General features: G+C 48.6%; 1 protein-coding gene across 15 annotated transcripts in view; it reads right to left on the reverse strand.

Annotated features, from left to right (window-relative positions):
• SORBS3 (sorbin and SH3 domain containing 3) overlaps positions 1 to 21521 on the reverse strand; it is a 54359-nt gene that overhangs the window by 17716 nt on the left and 15122 nt on the right. For all 15 annotated transcript variants that reach the window (XM_069766970.1, XM_069766979.1, XM_069766974.1 and 12 more), the window contains 2 exons: positions 20582 to 20677; positions 758 to 791 (listed from right to left, as the gene is read on the reverse strand). In XM_069766970.1, the coding sequence (XP_069623071.1) occupies positions 758 to 791; positions 20582 to 20677 (130 nt within the window). The remainder of the gene's footprint in view (positions 1 to 757; positions 792 to 20581; positions 20678 to 21521) is intronic.

Here is a 21521-nt window from a genome sequence, read left to right on the forward strand (position 1 = left end):
CACAGTGTGCATTGTGCGCACTGTGCGGATTCTCCGATGTCGCTTTGGATATGTCCGGCCCCATTTTGACTAGACGTGTACATACCTCACTCAATACGCTTGCCTTGAGTGAGGCCACGTCCACCTAGTCAGCACGTGGCTGCATCTGTGCAAATTGCATACTTGCAGTCACGCACCTGGAAAATCCTCACAACCCGCACTGTGCATGCTATGAGGATTCACAAGTCTGCAGTCACGTAGAGTGACTGCAGACTTGTACCCTGAGGCCGGACAACTCCTTTAATCTGTAGTTACACTTTCTTGCTACGGAATGCCCCCTCTAAATCCTATACGACCCCATATACATTAAAGTTGGGCACTTTTACCTCCCCGAATAACTGGAAGCAAGCGGCTGCAGGGAGAATATAACTTCACTTTCTCTCTGTAGCCGCAATTCCAATTAGAAATCCACATATATTTCATCTGGTATTTACCTGTAGGTTACTTCTATGGTTGAGGGTGGACACCATTTTTTTTTTGGCTTTCAGGTTCCCTTTAAACTTGCCTATACAAAATGTGTTGTGTATAATTGAAGGGTGGAGGTGGACGGCATTTCGCCGGCACACTATGGTGGTCACTATATCTGGCCATTTTCTCACATTGCACTGTGGATCTGTTACATTCCTGTTATAATAAAGCGCATTCATTGCGTAAATCCTGGATTGAAAAGATAAATATTGTTTTGCCCACAGATTCTTTACCCATTTTCCCGTCTCACCTGCTCGGTGTGAATATCGCCGTAATATTACTTCCTGCAATGAGACACAAAGACTGAGTGAGATCAGAGTGAAGACATTATTGTATGGAGAGATTTATACATTGCAGACAAGGGCACACAAAGGAGAGGGGGAACTGTGCAAGCGTTATGTGTCACCTTACCCCCCACCTCCAATATGGCGGCAGTATACCTTACCGCTACCACTATGTGTACATATACGGTAGATCATTGCGGTACTATTAAAATGGATTGTCGTATAACGACTGTGATTTCCAAATACCCCAGTGGAAGTTATAGGGGGGAGTCCTTGGTCAGAGACTCCACTTCATTCATCAAGTGGACTGTCATGTGCTATAATATTACAGTACATTTCCCTGGCAACGGGAGATCTGATTATATAACGCCCTCTGATCTGTAATCTATTAAAAGGGATTGTCCACTACCCTAATAACCCCTTCTCAATCCGTATGTTTGCCCAAATTAACATACTAACACTTATACTCCCCTCCGGTGCCGACTCCTTTCCAGTGGTGTCGTTTCAACTCTACCGGTGATAGCGTGATAGTGTTATGTCACACAATCACTGTGGCCAATCAGTGGCCGCTTCACTCTCCCTTCCTTCGGATAAATCACTTACATCAGGAGGAAGTGAGAACGGCTGCTGCTTCTGTCTTACTTCCTCCGCATGTCAATTACATCCAGTGAAGATTGGCAGCAGGGATTGTGTGACACAACAGTGTCATGTGAGCCCCGGGAGAGCCAGTGCTAAGACTGCTGCAACAGCATCGGAAGGAGTGTTATGTTACTATTTTATTAGGGAGAAACATATGGATTCAGAAGGTGTGGTCCGAGTAGTGGCCATGTAGTCGCTCTTGGGCCAATGAGCTGGAAGTGAGACAGTGATCAGAAGTTATAACACACGCTGTCATTGTCAGGCGTGGGATATATCAGGCAGCAACTAAATAGTCACTTCTTGAAATCAATGTGTTGGAAGCGGAAAAAATGGGTAAGCGTAAATATTTGAGCAATTATAACTAGGGCCAGTTGTGACGGGTAGACTACGTCAGGTCCCTTCATGCAGTGGCTTGTTCTGACCAAAAGGACAATCTGCGAACCAGCGACAGATTACTGAAAGCCCAAGGCGAAGGCTCATTTTTGCACACGGTAATCAAGGCCTAGTGTGGAGCTACTGTAGTACTGGCTATGACATCAAAATGTCACTACACACAGAACATCGTGGTGTGCTGTGTATGGGCCGTAGTCACAGACAGGTCAGGGAGCCCATGGTGATCCCTGTCCACCACCAAAAGCTCCTACAATGGGCCACATGAGCATCAGAACTGGACCAATGTGGGAAGGGGGAAGGGGCCTGGTCACTGGTGGATAGACACAGAAAAGTGCCCCTGTGAAAGAACAATATATGGGCCCTTTGCAGCCCAAATGCTCCTAAAATGCAGAATTGCACCTGGTTTGGAGGTGGAAGGGCTCCCTTACCTCTTGGGCCCCCGTGTGGCTGCACAGGTTGCAGTAATCATATGTCCGACCCTGGGCCTGGCCCTAGGAATCATTCACCAGGATTCACTATGGGAGGAAGACGAGCCGGCGGAAGCAAAGTGATGGGGCAGCGCTCCGATGGGAAACCTTGGCTTCTAGAATTTACAAGAATGGCAGTGCCCCTTTTTCAGCAGCATAATGCCCCCACCACAAAACTGATCAGAAACGCTTTCAGCAACATGACAAGGCGATGACTTGTGTCCGAATCGCTCCAGATCTCAATCTGATCAACTGTGCGTTGTGGTGGGAAAAACAAGTCCGATCCATGGAGGCCGCACCGAGCAATGCCCAGGACTTATAGAAGGACCAGATACCACGGGGCAATGATCTGGTGGAGTCCGTGCCAGTATGAGAGGAACCTGCCGATAACGTCTTGTGCCAAATACCACGGGGCACCGATCTGGTGGAGTCTGTGCCAGTATGAGAGGGACCTGCCGATAACGTCTTGTGCCAAATACCACGGGGCACCGATCTGGTGGAGTCCATGCCAGTATGAGAGGAACCTGCCGATAACGTCTTGTGCCAAATACCACGGGGCACCGATCTGGTGGAGTCTATGCCAGTATGAGAGGGACCTGCCAATAACGTCTTGTGCCAGATACCACGGGGCACCAATCTGGTGGAGTCCATGCCAGTATGAGAGGGAACTGCCGATAATGTTTTGTGCCAGATACCACGGGGCACCGATCTGGTGGAGTCTGTGCCAGTATGAGAGGGACCTGCCGATAACGTCTTGTGCCAGATACCACGGGGCACCGATCTGGTGTAGACCGTGCCAGTAGGAGAAGGACCTGCCGATAACGTCTTGTGCCAGATACCACGGGGCACCGATCTGGTGGAGTCCGTGCCAGTATGAGAGGGAACTGCCGATAACGTCTTGTGCCAGATACCACGGGGCACCGATCTGGTGTAGTCCGTGCCAGTATGAGAAGGACCTGCCGATAACGTCTTGTGCCAGATACCACGGGGCACCGATCTGGTGGAGTCCGTGCCAGTATGAGAGGGACCTGCAGATAACGTCTTGTGCCAGATACCACGGGGCACCAATCTGGTGTATTCCGTGCCAGTATGAGAAGGACCTGCCGATAACGTCTTGTGCCAGATACCACAGGACACTGATCTGGTGGAGTCTGTGCCAGTATGAGAGGCAACTGCCGATAATGTCTTGCGCCAGATACCACAGGGCACCAATCTGGTGGAGTCTGTGCCAGTATGAGAAGGACCTGCAGATAACGTCTTGTGCCAGATACCACGGGGCATCGATCTGGTGTAGTCCGTGCCAGTATGAGAGGGACCTGCCGATAACGTCTTGTGCCAGATACCACGGGGCACCGATCTGGTGTAGTCCGTGCCAGTATGAGAGGGACCTGCCGATAACGTCTTGTGCCAGCTAACAACGGGGCACCGATCTGGTGGAGTCCGTGCCAGTATGAGAGGGACCTGCAGATAACGTCTTGTGCCAGATACCACGGGGAACCGATCTGGTGGAGTCTGTGCCAGTATGAGAGGGACCTGCTGATAACGTCTTGTGCCAGATACCACGGGGCACCGATCTGGTGGAGTCCGTGCCAGTATGAGATGGACCTGCAGATAACGTCTTGTGCCAGATACCACGGGGCACCGATCTGGTGGAGTCCGTGCCAGTATGAGAAGGACCTGCAGATAACGTCTTGTGCCAGATACCACGGGGCATCGATCTGGTGTAGTCCGTGCCAGTATGAGAGGGACCTGCCGATAACGTCTTGTGCCAGATACCACGGGGCACCGATCTGGTGTAGTCCGTGCCAGTATGAGAGGGACCTGCCGATAACGTCTTGTGCCAGATACCACGGGGCACCGATCTGGTGGAGTCCGTGCCAGTATGAGAGGGACCTGCACTACATAAGCAGGTTGTAGTATTGCTATCGGTGCAGATAGAGGTCTATGTGAAAAACATCACATGTAACAGAGAATCCGTTCCTGGAGAGAGATTTATCTGTCAGCCTCTAGCAGCCATACAAGTGTGATCTCAAAGTCCTCTGCAGGCGGACACATGTGGCTCTGCACTTATACAGTGGAGGAGATGGAAGCCTCTAAGTCTCCATAGAAGATCTAATAGGCCCTGGCCCCATTATAATGTGCCATTAGTGCCAGTAGAGCTAGCCAAAGATTTCCCACCAGAGCCTTCCGCTAACGTCACTACAAATGTCAGTAAATGCTAGTCACAGCTCCCCCACGTTGTAAGTGGCCCCCCGAGTGCTCACACATCACAAGTATCAGCCCCTCATGAAGTCAACTGTCTAGTGCAGACGTCCGTAGATTCTCTCATCCAAGTGAATTCGATCGATTTTGCAAATTACACCCTGATTAGACATTGATCCTAGTGGGATCCGATTCTCTCAGATGAGGAGAAGATGGAGAACATTTTTTCCATCTTTTCCATTATATAAGTGCGCAGAAATCGGACCGTACTCTGATGTCATCTGAGTGCAGTCCGATAGTTTCCACACCCTCATAGACATGAAAAGCCAGGTGCGATCCAATATCAGATCAAACTCGGCCATGCTGCAATTTTTCCCCTCGGATAGGCTCTGTCTGAGGAAAATATTTGGACATGTGCACAGCCGCACAGAATAACATGAGGACGAGTGTGATCCATCATACGACAGATAGCACTCATCTGATAATTATGGTCGTGTGCACGAGCCCTAAGGCCACGTTCACACAGTCAGTATTTTACCTCAGTATTTGTAAGACAAAATCAGGAGTGGAACAATCAGAGGAAAAGTATAATAGAAACATATGCTCCACTTCTGTATTTATCACCCACTCCTGGTTTTGGCTTACAAATACTGAGGTAAAATACTGACCAAATACTGACCGTGTGAACGTGATCTAACACCTTTTTTGCCAGCGTATGCACACATTTCCAGGAGGAGTAACAGAGGGGAAACACAATGTAGAACTGTAAAGAACAATGCTCTAAACCTATTAATTCATGATCGCTACAGAGAAATTTCATTTAGTCATATCTGAGAAATACTCAGGACGTAATACAATGGTAACTGGGCGCACAATTTGCTCCAAATCCAAAAACAACAAACAGTCAGTGAGTCAGAAAAAAACACGTAATTTTATCCAGCCTGATGTGTGCAAATGCCAAAACACACTAAGTGCAAGATACAACAGCGCGGCCCCGTCCGAGTGCTGGAGATGATGCGTGTGGCAGTGGGGGCGCTCGGCCGAGTGCTGGAGATGATGCGTGTGGCAGTGGGGGCCCCCGTCCGAGTGCTGGAGATGATGCATGTGGCAGTGGGGGCCCCGTCCGAGTGCTGGAGATGATGCATATGGCAGTGGGGGCCCCCGTCCGAGTGCTGGAGATGATGCGTGTGGCAGTGGGGCCCTCATCCGTGTGCTGGAGATGATGCATGTGGCAGTGGGGGCCCCCGTCCGAGTGCTGGAGATGATGCGTGTGGCAGTGGGGGCCCTCATCCGAGTGCTGGAGATGATGCATATGGCAGTGGGGGCCCCCGTCCGAGTGCTGGAGATGATGCGTGTGGCAGTGGGGGCCCTCGTCCGAGTGCTGGAGATGATGCGTGTGGCAGTGGGGGCCCTCATCCGAGTGCTGGAGATGATGCGTGTGGCAGTGGGGGCCCTCATCCGAGTGCTGGAGATGATGCATGTGGCAGTGGGGGCCCCCGTCCGAGTGCTGGAGATGATGCATGTGGCAGTGGGGGCCCCCGTCCGAGTGCTGGAGATGATGCATGTGGCAGTGGGGCCCTCATCCGTGTGCTGGAGATGATGCATGTGGCAGTGGGGGCCCTCGTCCGAGTGCTGGAGATGATGCGTGTGGCAGTGGGGGCGTTCGGCCGAGTGCTGGAAATGATGCGTGTGGCAGTGGGGGCCCCGTCCGAGTGCTGGAGATGATGCATGTGGCAGTGGGGGCCCCATCCGAGTGCTGGAGATGATGCGTGTGGCAGTGGGGCCCCCGTCCGAGTGCTGGAGATGATGCGTGTGGCAGTGGGGGCCCCCGTCCGAATGCTGGAGAGGATGCGTGTGGCAGTGGGGCCCCCGTCCGAGTGCTGGAGATGATGCATGTGGCAGTGGGGGCCCCGTCCGAGTGCTGGAGATGATGCATGTGGCAGTGGGGGCCCCCGTCCGAGTGCTGGAGATGATGCGTGTGGCAGTGGGGGCCCCCGTCCGAGTGCTGGAGATGATGCGTGTGGCAGTGGGGGCCCTCGTCCGAGTGCTGGAGATGATGCGTGTGGCAGTGGGGGCCCTCGTCCGAGTGCTGGAGATGATGCATATGGCAGTGGGGGCCCCCGTCCGAGTGCTGGAGATGATGCATATGGCAGTGGGGGCCCTCGTCCGAGTGCTGGAGATGATGCGTGTGGCAGTGGGGGCCCTCATCCGAGTGCTGGAGATGATGCATGTGGCAGTGGGGGCCCCCGTCCGAGTGCTGGAGATGATGCATGTGGCAGTGGGGGCCCTCATCCGAGTGCTGGAGATGATGCATGTGGCAGTGGGGGCCCCCGTCCGAGTGCTGGAGATGATGCATGTGGCAGTGGGGGCCCCGTCCGAGTGCTGGAAATGATGCATGTGGCAGTGGGGGCCCCGTCCGAGTGCTGGAGATGATGCGTGTGGCAGTGGGGGCCCCGTCCGAGTGCTGGAGATGATGCATGTGGCAGTGGGGGCCCTCATCCGAGTGCTGGAGATGATGCATGTGGCAGTGGGGGCCCCCGTCCGAGTGCTGGAGATGATGCATGTGGCAGTGGGGGCCCCCGTCCGAGTGCTGGAAATGATGCATGTGGCAGTGGGGGCCCCGTCCGAGTGCTGGAGATGATGCGTGTGGCAGTGGGGGCCCCGTCCGAGTGCTCGAGATGATGCGTGTGGCAGTGGGGGCCCCGTCCGAGTGCTGGAAAGGATGCATGTGGCAGTGGGGGCCCTCATCCGAGTGCTGGAGATGATGCGTGTGGCAGTGGGGCCCCCGTCCGAGTGCTGGAAATGATGCATGTGGCAGTGGGGGCCCCGTCCGAGTGCTGGAGATGATGCGTGTGGCAGTGGGGGCCCCGTCCGAGTGCTCGAGATGATGCGTGTGGCAGTGGGGGCCCCGTCCGAGTGCTGGAAAGGATGCATGTGGCAGTGGGGGCCCTCATCCGAGTGCTGGAAATGATGCGTGTGGCAGTGGGGGCCCCGTCCGAGTGCTGGAAATGATGCATGTGGCAGTGGGGGCCCCGTCCGAGTGCTGGAGATGATGCGTGTGGCAGTGGGGGCCCCGTCCGAGTGCTCGAGATGATGCGTGTGGCAGTGGGGGCCCCGTCCGAGTGCTGGAAATGATGCATGTGGCAGTGGGGGCCCTCATCCGAGTGCTGGAGATGATGCGTGTGGCAGTGGGGCCCCCGTCCGAGTGCTGGAGATGATGCGTGTGGCAGTGGGGGCCCCGTCCGAGTGCTGGAAATGATGCATGTGGCAGTGGGGGCCCTCATCCGAGTGCTGGAGATGATGCGTGTGGCAGTGGGGCCCCCGTCCGAGTGCTGGAGATGATGCGTGTGGCAGTGGGGGCCCCGTCCGAGTGCTGGAGATGATGCATGTGGCAGTGGGGGCCCCCGTCCGAGTGCTCGAGATGATGCGTGTGGCAGTGGGGGCCCTCGTCCGAGAGCTGGAGATGATGCGTGTGGCAGTGGGGGCCCCCGTCCGAGTGCTGGAGATGATGCGTGTGGCAGTGGGGGCCCCCGTCCGAGTGCTGGAGATGATGCGTGTGGCAGTGGGGGGCCCCATCCGAGAGCTGGAGATGATGCGCATGGCAGTGGGGGCCCCCATCCGAGAGCTGGAGATGATGCGTGTGGCAGTGGGGGCCCCATCCGAGAGCTGGAGATGATGCGTGTGGCAGTGGGGGCCCCCGTCCGAGTGCTGGAGATGATGCGTGTGGCAGTGGGGGGCCCCATCCGAGTGCTGGAGATGATGCGCGTGGCAGTGGGGGCCCCTGTCCGAGTGCTGGAGATGATGCGTGTGGCAGTGGGGGCCCCGTCCGAATGCTGGAGATGATGTGCGTGGCAGTGGGGGCCCCCGTCCGAGTGCTGGAGATGATGCGCGTGGCAGTGGGGGCCCCCGTCCGAGTGCTGGAGATGATGCGTGTGGCAGTGAGGGCCCCCGTCCGAGTGCTGGAGATCATGTGTGTGGCAGTAGGGGTCCTCGTCTGAGGGCTGGAGATGATGTGCGTGGCAGTGGGGGCCCCCGTCCGAGTGCTGGAGATGATGCGCGTGGCAGTGGGGGCCCCCGTACGAGTGCTGGAGATGATGCGTGCGGAAGGGGGCCCTCGTCCGTGTGCTGGAGATGATGCGTGTGGCAGTGGGGCCCTAGTCCGAAGATGATGTGTGTGGCAGTGGGGCCCTCGTCCGAAGATGATGTGTGTGGCAGTGGGGCCCTCGTCCGAAGATGATGTGTGTTGCAGTGGGGCCCTCGTCCGAGTGCTGGAGATGATGCATGTGACAGTGGGGGCCCCCGTCTGAGTGCTGGAGATGATGCGTGGCAGTGGGGGCGCTCGGCCGAGTGCTGGAGATGATGCGTGGCAGTGGGGGCGCTCGGCCGAGTGCTGGAGATGATGCGTGTGGCAGTGGGGGCGCTCGGCCGAGTGCTGGAGATGATGCGTGTGGCAGTGGGGGCGCTCGGCCGAGTGCTGGAGATGATGCGTGGCAGTGGGGGCGCTCGGCCGATTGCTGGAGATGATGCGTGTGGCAGTGGGGGCGCTCGGCCGAGTGCTAGAGATGATGCGTGTGGCAGAGGGGGCCGTGTTATAGACTTTGTGCTGGGACCCTGGAGCTCCGGTGTAGGGGGAGGGCTGAAGATTGTTGGTTGTGATTTTATATAAATAATTAATAAGGAATAATCCCGCGGGGCACAGAACACCCTGCGTCCGCAGCTACAAAGCTCCGAATTGATCTCCAACCTGCGGCTCAGCAGCTAATGCAACATTTGGCATCCGAGCATGTTGGGAGTTCTAGTTTTGCAGTAGCTGGAGAATTACTGATTGGAAACCATCGCTTCATAGACTACATGAACAACGCTGGTGATAACTCATGTGAGTCATTCACGTGATGGAATATTAGAAATCTTCAGATACCAATCACATGGCACGACAGGTATGCATACAACCCATCTTTGAGAGACAGGAAAGTTGGACATGTATTTTGGTGCTTGCTAAAGGTTTTTTAAGCTTAGCCCCTCCACCCAGTACCATGCTCCAAGTATACAGTATGATGCGCTTAGGTTGCCCCCACACAGTATGATGACCCCATAATGCGTTCCCCACAGTGTCTTATGTCTAGAAATCCTACAATTTTTATACTGGTCACTGGACTAATTTTAGACTTGTCCTTTCAGGAAGACTTTGCAACAGGCTACTTATCAGCAGAGGCAGGACTGCAATGACTAACACCTCTATACAAAGCTGATAACACAGGATCCACCATTCACAATAGGTGATGTCACAGCTCACCTCCTCCTCCTGTACAATGACTGATAACACGTCTATATGCAGTAGATAACACAGGATCCACCATTCACAGTAGGTGATGACGTCATAGCTCACCTCCTCCTCCTGTACAATGACTGATAACACCTCTATATACAGTAGATAACACAGGATCCACCATTCACAATAGGTGATGTCACAGCTCACCTCATCCTCCTGTACAATGACTGATAACACCTCTATATACAGTAGATACCACAGGATCCACCATTCCCAATAGGTGATGTCACAGCTCACCTCTTCCTCCTGTATAATGACTGATAACACCTCTATATACAGTAGATAACACAGGATCCACCATTCCCAATAGGTGATGTCACAGCTCACCTCCTCCTGTATAATAGTGGTTAGCACTGCAGCCTTGCAGCGCTGGAGTCCTGGGTTCCAATCTCACCCAGGACAACATCTGCAAGGAGTTTGTATGTTCTCTCCGTGTTTGCGTGGGTTTCCTCCGGGTACTCCGGTTTCCTCCCACATTCCAAGACATACTGATAGGGAATTTAGATTGGGGGCCCCATCAGGGACAGCGATGATTAATGTGTGCAAACTGTAAAAGCGCTGCGGAATATGTTAGCGCTATATAAAAATAAAGATTATTATTATTATTATTATTAATGACTGATAACACCTCTATATATAGTAGATAACACAGGATCCACCATTCCCAATAGGTGATGTCACAGCTCACCTCCTCCTCCTGTATAATGACTGATAACACCTCTACATACAGAAGATAACACATGATCCACAATTCACAATAGGTGATGTCACAGCTCACCTCCTCCTCCTGTACAATGACTGATAACACTTCTATATACAGTAGATAACACAGGATCCACCATTCACAATAGGTGATGTCACAGCTCACCTCCTCCTCCTGTACAATGACTGATAACACTTCTATATACAGTAGATAACACAGGATCCACCATTCACAATAGGTGATGTCACAGCTCACCTCCTCCTCCTGTACAATGACTGATAACACTTCTATATACAGTAAATAACACAGGATCCACCATTCACAGTAGCTGATGTCACAGCTCACCTCCTTTACCTCCTTGGACAACTTTCCAAATCCTGGAAAGTCTAGCTGGATCGGTGATGGTTAGGAGATATAGTTTCTCCTTGCTAAATAAACGACCATCCAAGTAACATAACATAACATAGTTAGTAAGGCCGAAAAAAGACATTTGTCCATCCAGTTCAGCCTATATTCCATCATAATAAATACCCAGATCTACGTCCTTCTACAGAACCTAATAATTGTATGATACAATATTGTTCTGCTCCAGGAAGACATCCAGGCCTCTCTTGAACCCCTCGACTGAGTTCGCCATCACCACCTCCTCAGGCAAGCAATTCCAGATTCTCACTGCCCTAACAGTAAAGAATCCTCTTCTATGTTGGTGGAAAAACCTTCTCTCCTACAGACGCAAAGAATGCCCCCTTGTGCCAGTCACCTTCCTTGGTATAAACAGATCCTCAGCGAGATATTTGTATTGTCCCCTTATATACTTATACATGGTTATTACATCGCCCCTCAGTCGTCTTTTTTCTAGACTAAATAATCCTAATTTCGCTAATCTATCTGGGTATTGTAGTTCTCCCATCCCCTTTATTAATTTTGTTGCCCTCCTTTGTACTCTCTCTAGTTCCATTATATCCTTCCTGAGCACCGGTGCCCAAAACTGGACACAGTACTCCATGTGCGGTCTAACTAGGGATTTGTACAGAGGCAGTATAATGCTCTCATCATGTGTATCCAGACCTCTTTTAATGCACCCCATGATCCTGTTTGCCTTGGCAGCTGCTGCCTGGCACTGGCTGCTCCAGGTAAGTTTATCATTAACTAGGATCCCCAAGTCCTTCTCCCTGTCAGATTTACCCAGTGGTTTCCCGTTCAGTGTGTAATGGTGATATTGATTCCCTCTTCCCATGTGTATAACCTTACATTTATCATTGTTAAACCGCATCTGCCACCTTTCAGCCCAAGTTTCCAACTTATCCAGATCCATCTGTAGCAGAATACTATCTTCTCTTGTATTAACTGCTTTACATAGTTTTGTATCATCTGCAAATATCGATATTTTACTGTGTAAACCTTCTACCAGATCATTAATGAATATGTTGAAGAGAACAGGTCCCAATACTGACCCCTGCGGTAGCCCACTGGTCACAGCGACCCAGTTAGAGACTATACCATTTATAACCACCCTCTGCTTTCTATCACTAAGCCAGTTACTAACCCATTTACACACATTTTCCCCCAGACCAAGCATTCTCATTTTGTGTACCAACCTCTTGTGCGGCACGGTATCAAACGCTTTGGAAAAATCGAGATATACCACGTCCAATGACTCACCGTGGTCCAGTCTATAGCTTACCTCTTCATAAAAACTGATTAGATTGGTTTGACAGGAGCGATTTCTCATAAACCCATGCTGATATGGAGTTAAACAGTTATTCTCATTGAGATAATCCAGAATAACATCCCTCAGAAACCCTTCAAATATTTTACCAACAATAGAGGTTAGACTTACTGGCCTATAATTTCCAGGTTCACTTTTAGAGCCCTTTTTGAATATTGGCACCACATTTGCTATGCGCCAGTCCTGCGGAACAGACCCTGTCGCTATAGAGTCCCTAAAAATAAGAAATAATGGTTTATCTATTACATTACTTAGTTCCCTTAGTACTCGTGGGTGTATGCCATCCGGACCCGGAGATTTATCTATTTTAATCTTATTTAGCCGGTTTCGCACCTCTTCTTGGGTTAGATTGGTGACCCTTAATATAGGGTTTTCATTGTTTCTTGGGATTTCACCTAGCATTTCATTTTCCACCGTGAATACCGTGGAGAAGAAGGTGTTTAATATGTTAGCTTTTTCCTCGTCATCTACAACCATTCTTTCCTCACTATTTTTTAAGGGGCCTACATTTTCAGTTTTTATTCTTTTACTATTGATATAGTTGAAGAACAGTTTGGGATTAGTTTTACTCTCCTTAGCAATGTGCTTCTCTGTTTCCTTTTTGGCAGCTTTAATTAGTTTTTTAGATAAAGTATTTTTCTCCCTATAGTTTTTTAGAGCTTCAATGGTGCCATCCTGCTTTAGTAGTGCAAATGCTTTCTTTTTACTGTTAATTGCCTGTCTTACTTCTTTGTTTAGCCACATTGGGTTTTTCCTATTTCTAGTCCTTTTATTCCCACAAGGTATAAACCGCTTACACTGCCTATTTAGGATGTTCTTAAACATTTCCCATTTATTATCTGTATTCTCATTTCTGAGGATATTGTCCCAGTCTACCAGATTAAGGGCATCTCTAAGCTGTTCAAACTTTGCCTTCCTAAAGTTCAATGTTTTTGTGACTCCCTGACAAGTCCCCCTAGTGAAAGACAGGTGAAACTGCACAATATTGTGGTCGCTATTTCCTAAATGCCCGACCACCTGCAGATTTGTTATTCTGTCAGGTCTATTAGATAGTATTAGGTCTAAAAGTGCTGCTCCTCTGGTTGGATTCTGCACCAATTGTGAAAGATAATTTTTCTTGGTTATTAGCAGAAACCTGTTGCCTTTATGGGTTTCACAGGTTTCTGTTTCCCAGTTAATATCCGGGTAGTTAAAGTCCCCCATAACCAGGACCTCATTATGGGTTGCAGCTTCATCTATCTGCTTTAGAAGTAGACTTTCCATGCTTTCTGTTATATTTGGGGGTTTGTAACAGACCCCAATGAGAATTTTGTTACCATTTTTCCCTCCATGAATTTCAACCCATATGGACTCGACATCCTCATTCCCTTCGCTAATATCCTCCCTTAAAGTGGACTTTAGACAAGACTTTACATAGAGACAAACCCCTCCTCCTCTCCGATTTTTACGATCCTTTCTAAACAGACTGTAACCCTGTAAGTTAACTGCCCAGTCATAGCTTTCATCTAACCATGTCTCGGTTATTCCCACTATGTCAAAGTTACCTGTAGATATTTCTGCTTCTAGTTCTTCCATCTTGTTTGTCAGGCTTCTGGCGTTTGCGAGCATGCAGTTTAGAGGATTTTGTTTTGTTCCAATCTCCTCACTGTGGATTGTTTTAGAAATGTTCTTACCTCCCTTCTGAGTATGTTTTCCTGGGTCGTCTTTGTTCGAGTCTAATGTTTTTCTTCCCGTCCCCTCTTCTTCTAGTTTAACGCCCTCCTGATGAGTGTAGCGAGTCTTCTGGCGAATGTGTGTTTCCCAGGTTTGTTGAGGTGTAGTCCGTCTCTGGCGAGGAGTCCATCATACCAGTAATTCACACCGTGGTCCAGGAATCCAAATCCTTTGTAATGTAACTTTGTTCCATTTTCTAAAAATCATCGGACAAACAATTGCCAAAATCTGAATGGCTGCCCTGAGGAGCTGCCCCCTTTTCCTCACTTGGAATAGTTTTATAAGCATATCCTTTTTTCGTAAAGCATTGATGCACAGATGTAGCAGGGCGGCCTTTGTCCTCTCGTAGGGCCCATAGTGCAGAATAACAAATTGTTTACTAAAGGGCATGTTCACATGTGTCAGATTGGCAGAAAGGGAACCCAACACGTAGTTACTGCACGATCCAGAGCAAAAATCCACAGATTCCTGCAATAGTTTCATAGATGATAAGACTGAAAAAGAGATACTGGTCCATAAAGTCCAACCTGTAATCCTAACATTTTCTTGCCAATCTTACTGGAACGTCTGAGAGTCTCCGAGAATAGGAAAAGCCCTCCCAAGATTTGGGAACAGTCAGATAATGTCCTTGCCTCTAACAAAAACACCAAAAGAAAGGCTTCTTGTGAGGGCCAATATCCCCATCATGGCTATCTACCAATCTCCAAGATGCCAACCACCTAAAGATGATAAACATATCCTAATGAGGGGTGGGCAATTCATTTTCCCGAGGGGCCGCATAAGAAACCCTGACTGTTGTGGAGGCCGAACCAAATTGAGCAGAATTAAGTATGCAGACACACCCTGTGAAGACAGGGCATTATATCTTAATTACCCAGACGACTATTTTTAGCAAACCAAGAATAATAGAATGTTATTTGTATGTTGGCATTCCAATTTACCGTAAGTGTTGAGTTCTGGATGGTCAAGAAAACAGACTTGTTTGTGTAAGGTAATATTGACTTGTATTGTGTGCTTATTCTTGATGACTAGTGATGTTTACTATTATGCTAATTATGCATTGAGTATGGCCAGATAGTTTGTGGACTTCGAAAGCAGAGAGGGAAAAACTATACAAATAGTTTAAGTAATCCTACTTGATCTCATCACCATTGTTCACTTTTATGTAAATACTGAATGAGGGACACTTGTTAAGTCTAAAAATAGGTTACATGCCTCTGTATAAATAAATTCAGAGACAGAGAGAGTGAGAGACAGCCAGAGATCCTGCCAAGATATTCGTACCTCCAAAAGGACCAGAGACAGGACAGCAGCCATTTTACAACATGGCTCCATCACAAGGAACATGGATCTACCATTCTACAAGAAACAACCTAGGGGTTTTTGGTCCCGGTTGGAAGGACACAGATCTGCTCCATTGACCATCACTAAACTATGGATACGTTTGAGAAGCCAGGTTGTGACTCTTGGGTTAACTGGCCTTGTACCTTAATGAACGGTCATCTTCCTACGCTTGTCGTTACCTCCTCTGTGTGTGCATTTCACTGGTGGGGTAGTCAACCCTGGAAGATCTGAAGTAATAGCTGCCATTATTCCAGCAAGTCAGCAGAAGGGTCAGACTCTGTAATTTGCACCATCTTGGGGGTATTTTGCTGGGACTGTTCTCCATGTTATTTGCCTGTTTTGTGGTTCGATAAATTATTGCCACACTGTTTTACCTTTACCCTGTGTTGTCTGAGTAGTGTTATGCCCACGTTAAAGGGAGAACAGGCATTCGGCGGGACAATCCCTGGTCCATGCCGTTTCGCCTAGTGGATCAGGGTGCCCGTTGACCCCCATATCTTCACACCCACTGTAAACTGTATGCGCCCGCACAGCATCCTATATACAGTATAAGTCCCCACAGAGTCGGGGTGATCTTCGACTCTGCCCTCTCTTTCAAGCCACATATCCAAGCCCTTACCTCCTCCTGCTGTCTCAAACTCAAAAATATTTCCCATATCCACGCATTCCCTGACCATGAAACCACAAAAACTCTAGTGCACGCCCTTATCATCTCCCGCCTTGACTACTGCAACCTCCTACTCTCTGGCCTCCCCTCTAGCACTCTGGCACCACTCCAATTCATCCTAAACTCTGCTGCCCGACTAATCTACCTGTCTCCCCACTATTCCACAGCCTCTCCCCTATGCCAAGCCCTTCACTGGCTTCCTATCGTCCAGAGACTCCAGTTCAAAACCCTCACAATGACATACAAAGCCATCTACAACCTGTCTCTCCATACATCTGTGACCCCGTCTCCCGGTACTTACCTACACGCAACCTCCGATCCTCTCAAGATCTCCTTCTCTACTCCCCCTTTTCTCCTCTTCCCACAACCGAATCCAAGACTTCTCCCATGCTTCCCCCATACTCTGGAACTCTCTACCCCAACACATCAGACTCTGCCTACCACAGAAACCTTCAAAAAGAACCTGAAGACCCACCTCTTCCAACAAGCCTATAGCCTGCAGTGATCCTCAACCTACTGACCCGCCCAATGACCAGCTCTACCCTCTCCTAGTGTATCCTCACCCATCGGCTGCAGACTGTGAGCCCTCGCGGGCAGGGTCCTCCCTCCTTATGTACCTGTTAGCCTTGTTTTTTGCTCATGTGTATTGTATTTGTCTATACTTGCCCCCTTTTCACATGTAAAGCGCCATGGAATAAATGGTGCTATAGAAAATGTATAATAATAATAATACCGCTATATATTGTATGAGTACACGCAGCCCCCTATATACAGTATAAGTCCCCACAGCCCGCAATATACTGTATGAGTACACAGCCCCCTATATACAGTATAAGTCCCCACAGCCCGTGATATACTGTATGAATACACACAACCCCCTATATACAGTATAAGCCTCCATACAAAGTCCCCTCTATACAGTGTGATTTCACACACAGCCTTCCTATATACAGCTCTGGGAAAAAATAAGAGACCACTGCAAAATTTTCAGTTTGTCTGATTTTTCTTTTTCTAAGTATATTTTTGAGTAAAATGTAACTTGCTATTTTATTCTATAAACTACTGACAACATGTCTTTGAATTTCCAAGCAATACATTTTGTATTTATTTTCGGAAAAAGAGAAATGTTCAAAATAACACAAAAATGCGTTGCTTGCAGACCACAAATAATGCTAAGAAAAAAAAGTTTATAATCATTTAGAAACAACAATACATTTAATGTTTTAACTCAGGAAGAGTTCAGAAATCAATATTTTGTGGAATAACCATGATTTATAATCACAGCTTTCATGCGTCTTGGCATGCTTTCCACCAGTCTTTCACACTGCTTTTGGGTGACCTTATGCCACTCCTGGTACAAACATGTAAACATTTCTTCTTTGTTTGATGGCTTGTGACTATCCATCTTCCTCTTGATTACATTCCAGAGGTTTTCAATGGGGTTCAGGTCTGGAGATTGGGCTGGCCATGACAGGGATTTGATGTGGTGGTTCTTCATCCACACCTTGATTGACATAGCTGTGTGGCATGGCGCATTGTCCTGCTGGAAAAAAACAGTCCTCAGAGATGGGGAACATTGCATGAGCAGAGGGAATCAACTGTTTTTCCAGGATAACCTTGAATGCGGTTTGATTTATACATCCTTTGCAAAGATTAACCTGCCCAATTCCAACCTTTCTGAAGAATCCCCAGATCATCACCGATCCTCCACCAAATTTCACAGTGGGTGCAAGACACTGTGGCTTGTACGCCTCTCCAGGTCTCCGTCTAACAATTAGATGACCAGGTTTGGGGCAAAGCTGAAAACTAGACTCATCAGAGAAGATTACCTTACTCCACTCTTCTATGGTCCAATCCTTATGGTCTTTGGCAAACTTCAGCCAGGCTCTCCTTTCCTTCTCATTGATGAAAGGCTTTTTTCTAGCTTTACACGACTTGAGGCCTGCCTCTAGGAGCCTGTTATGAACTGTTCTTGTCGTGCATTTCACCCCAGCTGCCATTTGCCATTCCTTTTGCAGGTCACTTGATGTCATCCTGCGGTTGCTGAGGTACATTCGAAAAAGATGACAGTCATCCCGGTCAGTGGAGAGTCGTTTTCGCCCTCTGCCGGTCTGTAGCTTTGTTGTCCCCAATGTCTGCTGCTTGGCCTTATTGTAATGGACTGCCATCTTAGAAATATTAAGGATGGAGGCAACATGACGCTCACTGTGTCCCTCTGCTAGTAAAGCCGGAATTGAGCCCTTCTTTTCCTCACTCAAGACTTTTCTTTTTAACTCCTTTGGCATGGTTAAAAGTTCTTTATTCATTCCTATTATTTTTGGGATATTACTATCACTTGTTTGTCATCCAGCGTGTCCTATTGCAAGAGGATTGTGAACACCACAGCAGTGTTTTTTTTATACTTTCCTTCATTAAATAAGATTTGGTTCAGGTGATCACCTAATCAGAAGGACATTAAGTAGAATGAGGTGTACTCTGATTGGAATTCATCTGACACTGGAATGGAATGGCTGTCAGACATGTAGAAAAGCTGATTTTTTTAAAACTGTGCAGTGGTCTCTTAATTTTTGAGAGAGCTGTATAGTATGAGCCCCCCACACACAGCCAACCTATATACAGTATAAGCCCCCACACAGCCCTCTATATACAGTATGATTCCTCACATAGCCTCCCTATATACAGAATGAGCCCACATACAGCCACCTTATATAAAATACGAGCCCCCACACAGCCCTCTATATACAGTATTATTCCCTACATAGCTTCCCTATATACAGAATGAGCCCCCGCACAGTCCCCTATATAAGATATGAGCCCCCACAGCCCTCTATTTACAGTATGATTCCCCACATAGCCTCCCTATATACAGAATGAGCCCACACACAGTCCCCCTACATAAAATATGAGCCCCACACACAGCCCTCTATATATAGTATGATTCCAAACATAGCCTCCCTATATGCACCTCCTATACACTATATGACTAGTGATGAGCGAATATACTCGTTACTCGAGATTTCTCGAGCACGCTCGGGTGTCCTCCGAGTATTTTTTAGTGCTCGGAGATTTAGTTTTTCTTGCTGCAGCTGAATGATTTACATCTGTAAAGGCCCCTTCACATTAAGCGACGCTGCAGCAATACCGACAACGATCCGGATCGCTGCAGCGTCGCTGTTTGGTCGCTGGAGAGCTGTCACACAGACCGCTCTCCAGCGACCAACGATGCCGGTAACCAGGGTAAACATCGGGTAACTAAGCGCAGGGCCGCGCTTAGTAACCCGATGTTTACCCTGGTTACCATGCTAAAAGTAAAAAAAAAACAAACACTACATACTTACCTACCACTGTCTGTCCTCCAGCGCTGCGCTCTGCTTCTCTGCACTCCTCCTGTACTGTCTGTGAGCCGGAAAGCAGAGCGGTGACGTCACCGCTCTGCTTTCCGGCTCACAGCCAGTACAGGAGGAGTGCAGAGCACAGCGCTGGAGGACAGACAGCGGTAGGTAAGTATCTAGTGTTTGTTTTTTTTTACTTTTAGCATGGTAACCAGGGTAAACATCGGGTTACTAAGCGCGGCCCTGCGCTTAGTTACCCAATGTTTACCCTGGTTACCAGTGAAGACATCGCTGGATCGGTGTCACACACGCTGATCCAGCGATGTCAGCAGGAGTCCAGCGACGAAATAAAGTTCTGGACTTTCCTCAGCGACCAACGATCTCCCAGCAGGGGCCTGATCGTTGGTCGCTGTCACACATAACGATTTCATTAACGATATCGTTGCTACGTCACAAATAGCAACGATATCGTTAACAATATCGTTATGTGTGAAGGTACCTTTAGCCAGCATAAGTACATGTGGGGGTTGCCTCGTTGCTAGGGAATCCCCACATGTACTTATGCTGGCTAACAGATGTAAATCATTCAGCTTCGGCAAGAAAAACTAAATCTCCGAGCACTAAAAAATACTCGGAGGTCACCCGAGCGTGCTCAAGAAATCTCGAGTAACGAGTATATTCGCTCATCACTATATATGACCCCTCGCATAGCTCCCTATATACAGACACATCTCACACACATTACCACATCTGCCGCGGTCTTTGCTGTGTTCACTGACGCTCCCGCACAACAGACACGGTGTAGCGACGTCATCACATCTGCTTTCTCAGTCGCGGACTCTAAATTATGGAAGAGGGAGCCGGCTGCTCTATCCTCCACCATTATATTCCCTGCTAGTGGTGACATCAGGCGGTGGAGGGCGGCTGCATAGTGCATACTATGGGTCACTGTTTTCAGCCCTTTGGACCACATTTTGCCCAGGTATTTCCTAATTTCTTGCTCCACCAGGAGGAAGAAATACCCTTCAATGTGTAGTTTGTAGGGTAGATCATTGCCTGCGGAGCTCACGGATTGGCTGCAGTGTTGTCGACATGACATCAGCGCTGCAGACAATATCAGACATTAGAAGAAGAGGCAGAGATTCAGCGCTGGACCAAAGGAGGATGAGTAAAGCCAGGGAAGAGGTGTCTTTCTGAAATTGGAAAACCCCTTTTAACCCTATGCACTTGGCAGCAGAGACTTCCGGCTATGGTGGGCTTGGCACTTCTTACCTCACACTGTTCTAGTGTTGCTTCAGGCTGTTTTCGTGTATCCAGTTCTTTGTTCAGTTCCTCTGTGAAATTACGCAAATCAGTTTCCAGCTGATCCTGTCAGATAAAGGGAAACAGATATATGTAGAAGTCTGTAGAGTAAGTTAGACACCTGCCAGGAATTTCTCTAAGTATTCCCCGCTTTGGTGGAATAATCTCCTCACTCGAAATGCTGATCAAAGAGTGTCCTGCTGATCAGACCTCCAGTGATCAGCTTTAAACTGTGGGAAAATCCAGCAGCAGGTGTTCAGCTTCCCTGCAGCACCTCCACAGGAGAAATTAGGCATTACACCCTTTATATTGCAACAATGAGATGTATGGACATGATGAGTCCTCCAGAGCGAGAGATACTCTATGCAGCCACTCTGTACTCTGGCTAGTGAATGAGGGTGAATATGTGGATAAAAAGGATAGGTTTATATTACTTTTTAATAAAAAGGGATGAACTGTTTTGTAAAGGGGTGGGGCTTAAAGGGGATGCTCAAAGAAAATAAGTTATCACCTGTTTGCAGGTGTTAAAGGTTGTGTGTTCTGCCGATTAATAGTCCCAGTGGTCGGAACCCTACCGATCAATCATTTTTCACCTGACAACCCCCTTATACGTGTGCTTAATATTTGGTGAAAATATGTCTATGCTAATCTGATTTATCTAGATAAAATAATTTTAAATATTATTAATTTTAAATATTACATAAATATTATGTAAAAGTGGCTAAAGCCGCTGATTTCAGCAGAATCGTCCAACCATCCAAAGTAAATGTGGCCTCCTGACTCTCCCCTGACACATTATGTTGGGAGAGATAAGGACAGGGGAGGTGAAATTCAATCTTTGAGTCACAATTTTCGGTGGGGACATAAGCCATAGCCAGATGATTCTGGCATCGGCTCTCATACAAAACAC

This window comes from Ranitomeya imitator, chromosome 4 (assembly GCF_032444005.1).
Source record: "Ranitomeya imitator isolate aRanImi1 chromosome 4, aRanImi1.pri, whole genome shotgun sequence".
NCBI lineage: Eukaryota > Metazoa > Chordata > Amphibia > Anura > Dendrobatidae > Ranitomeya > Ranitomeya imitator.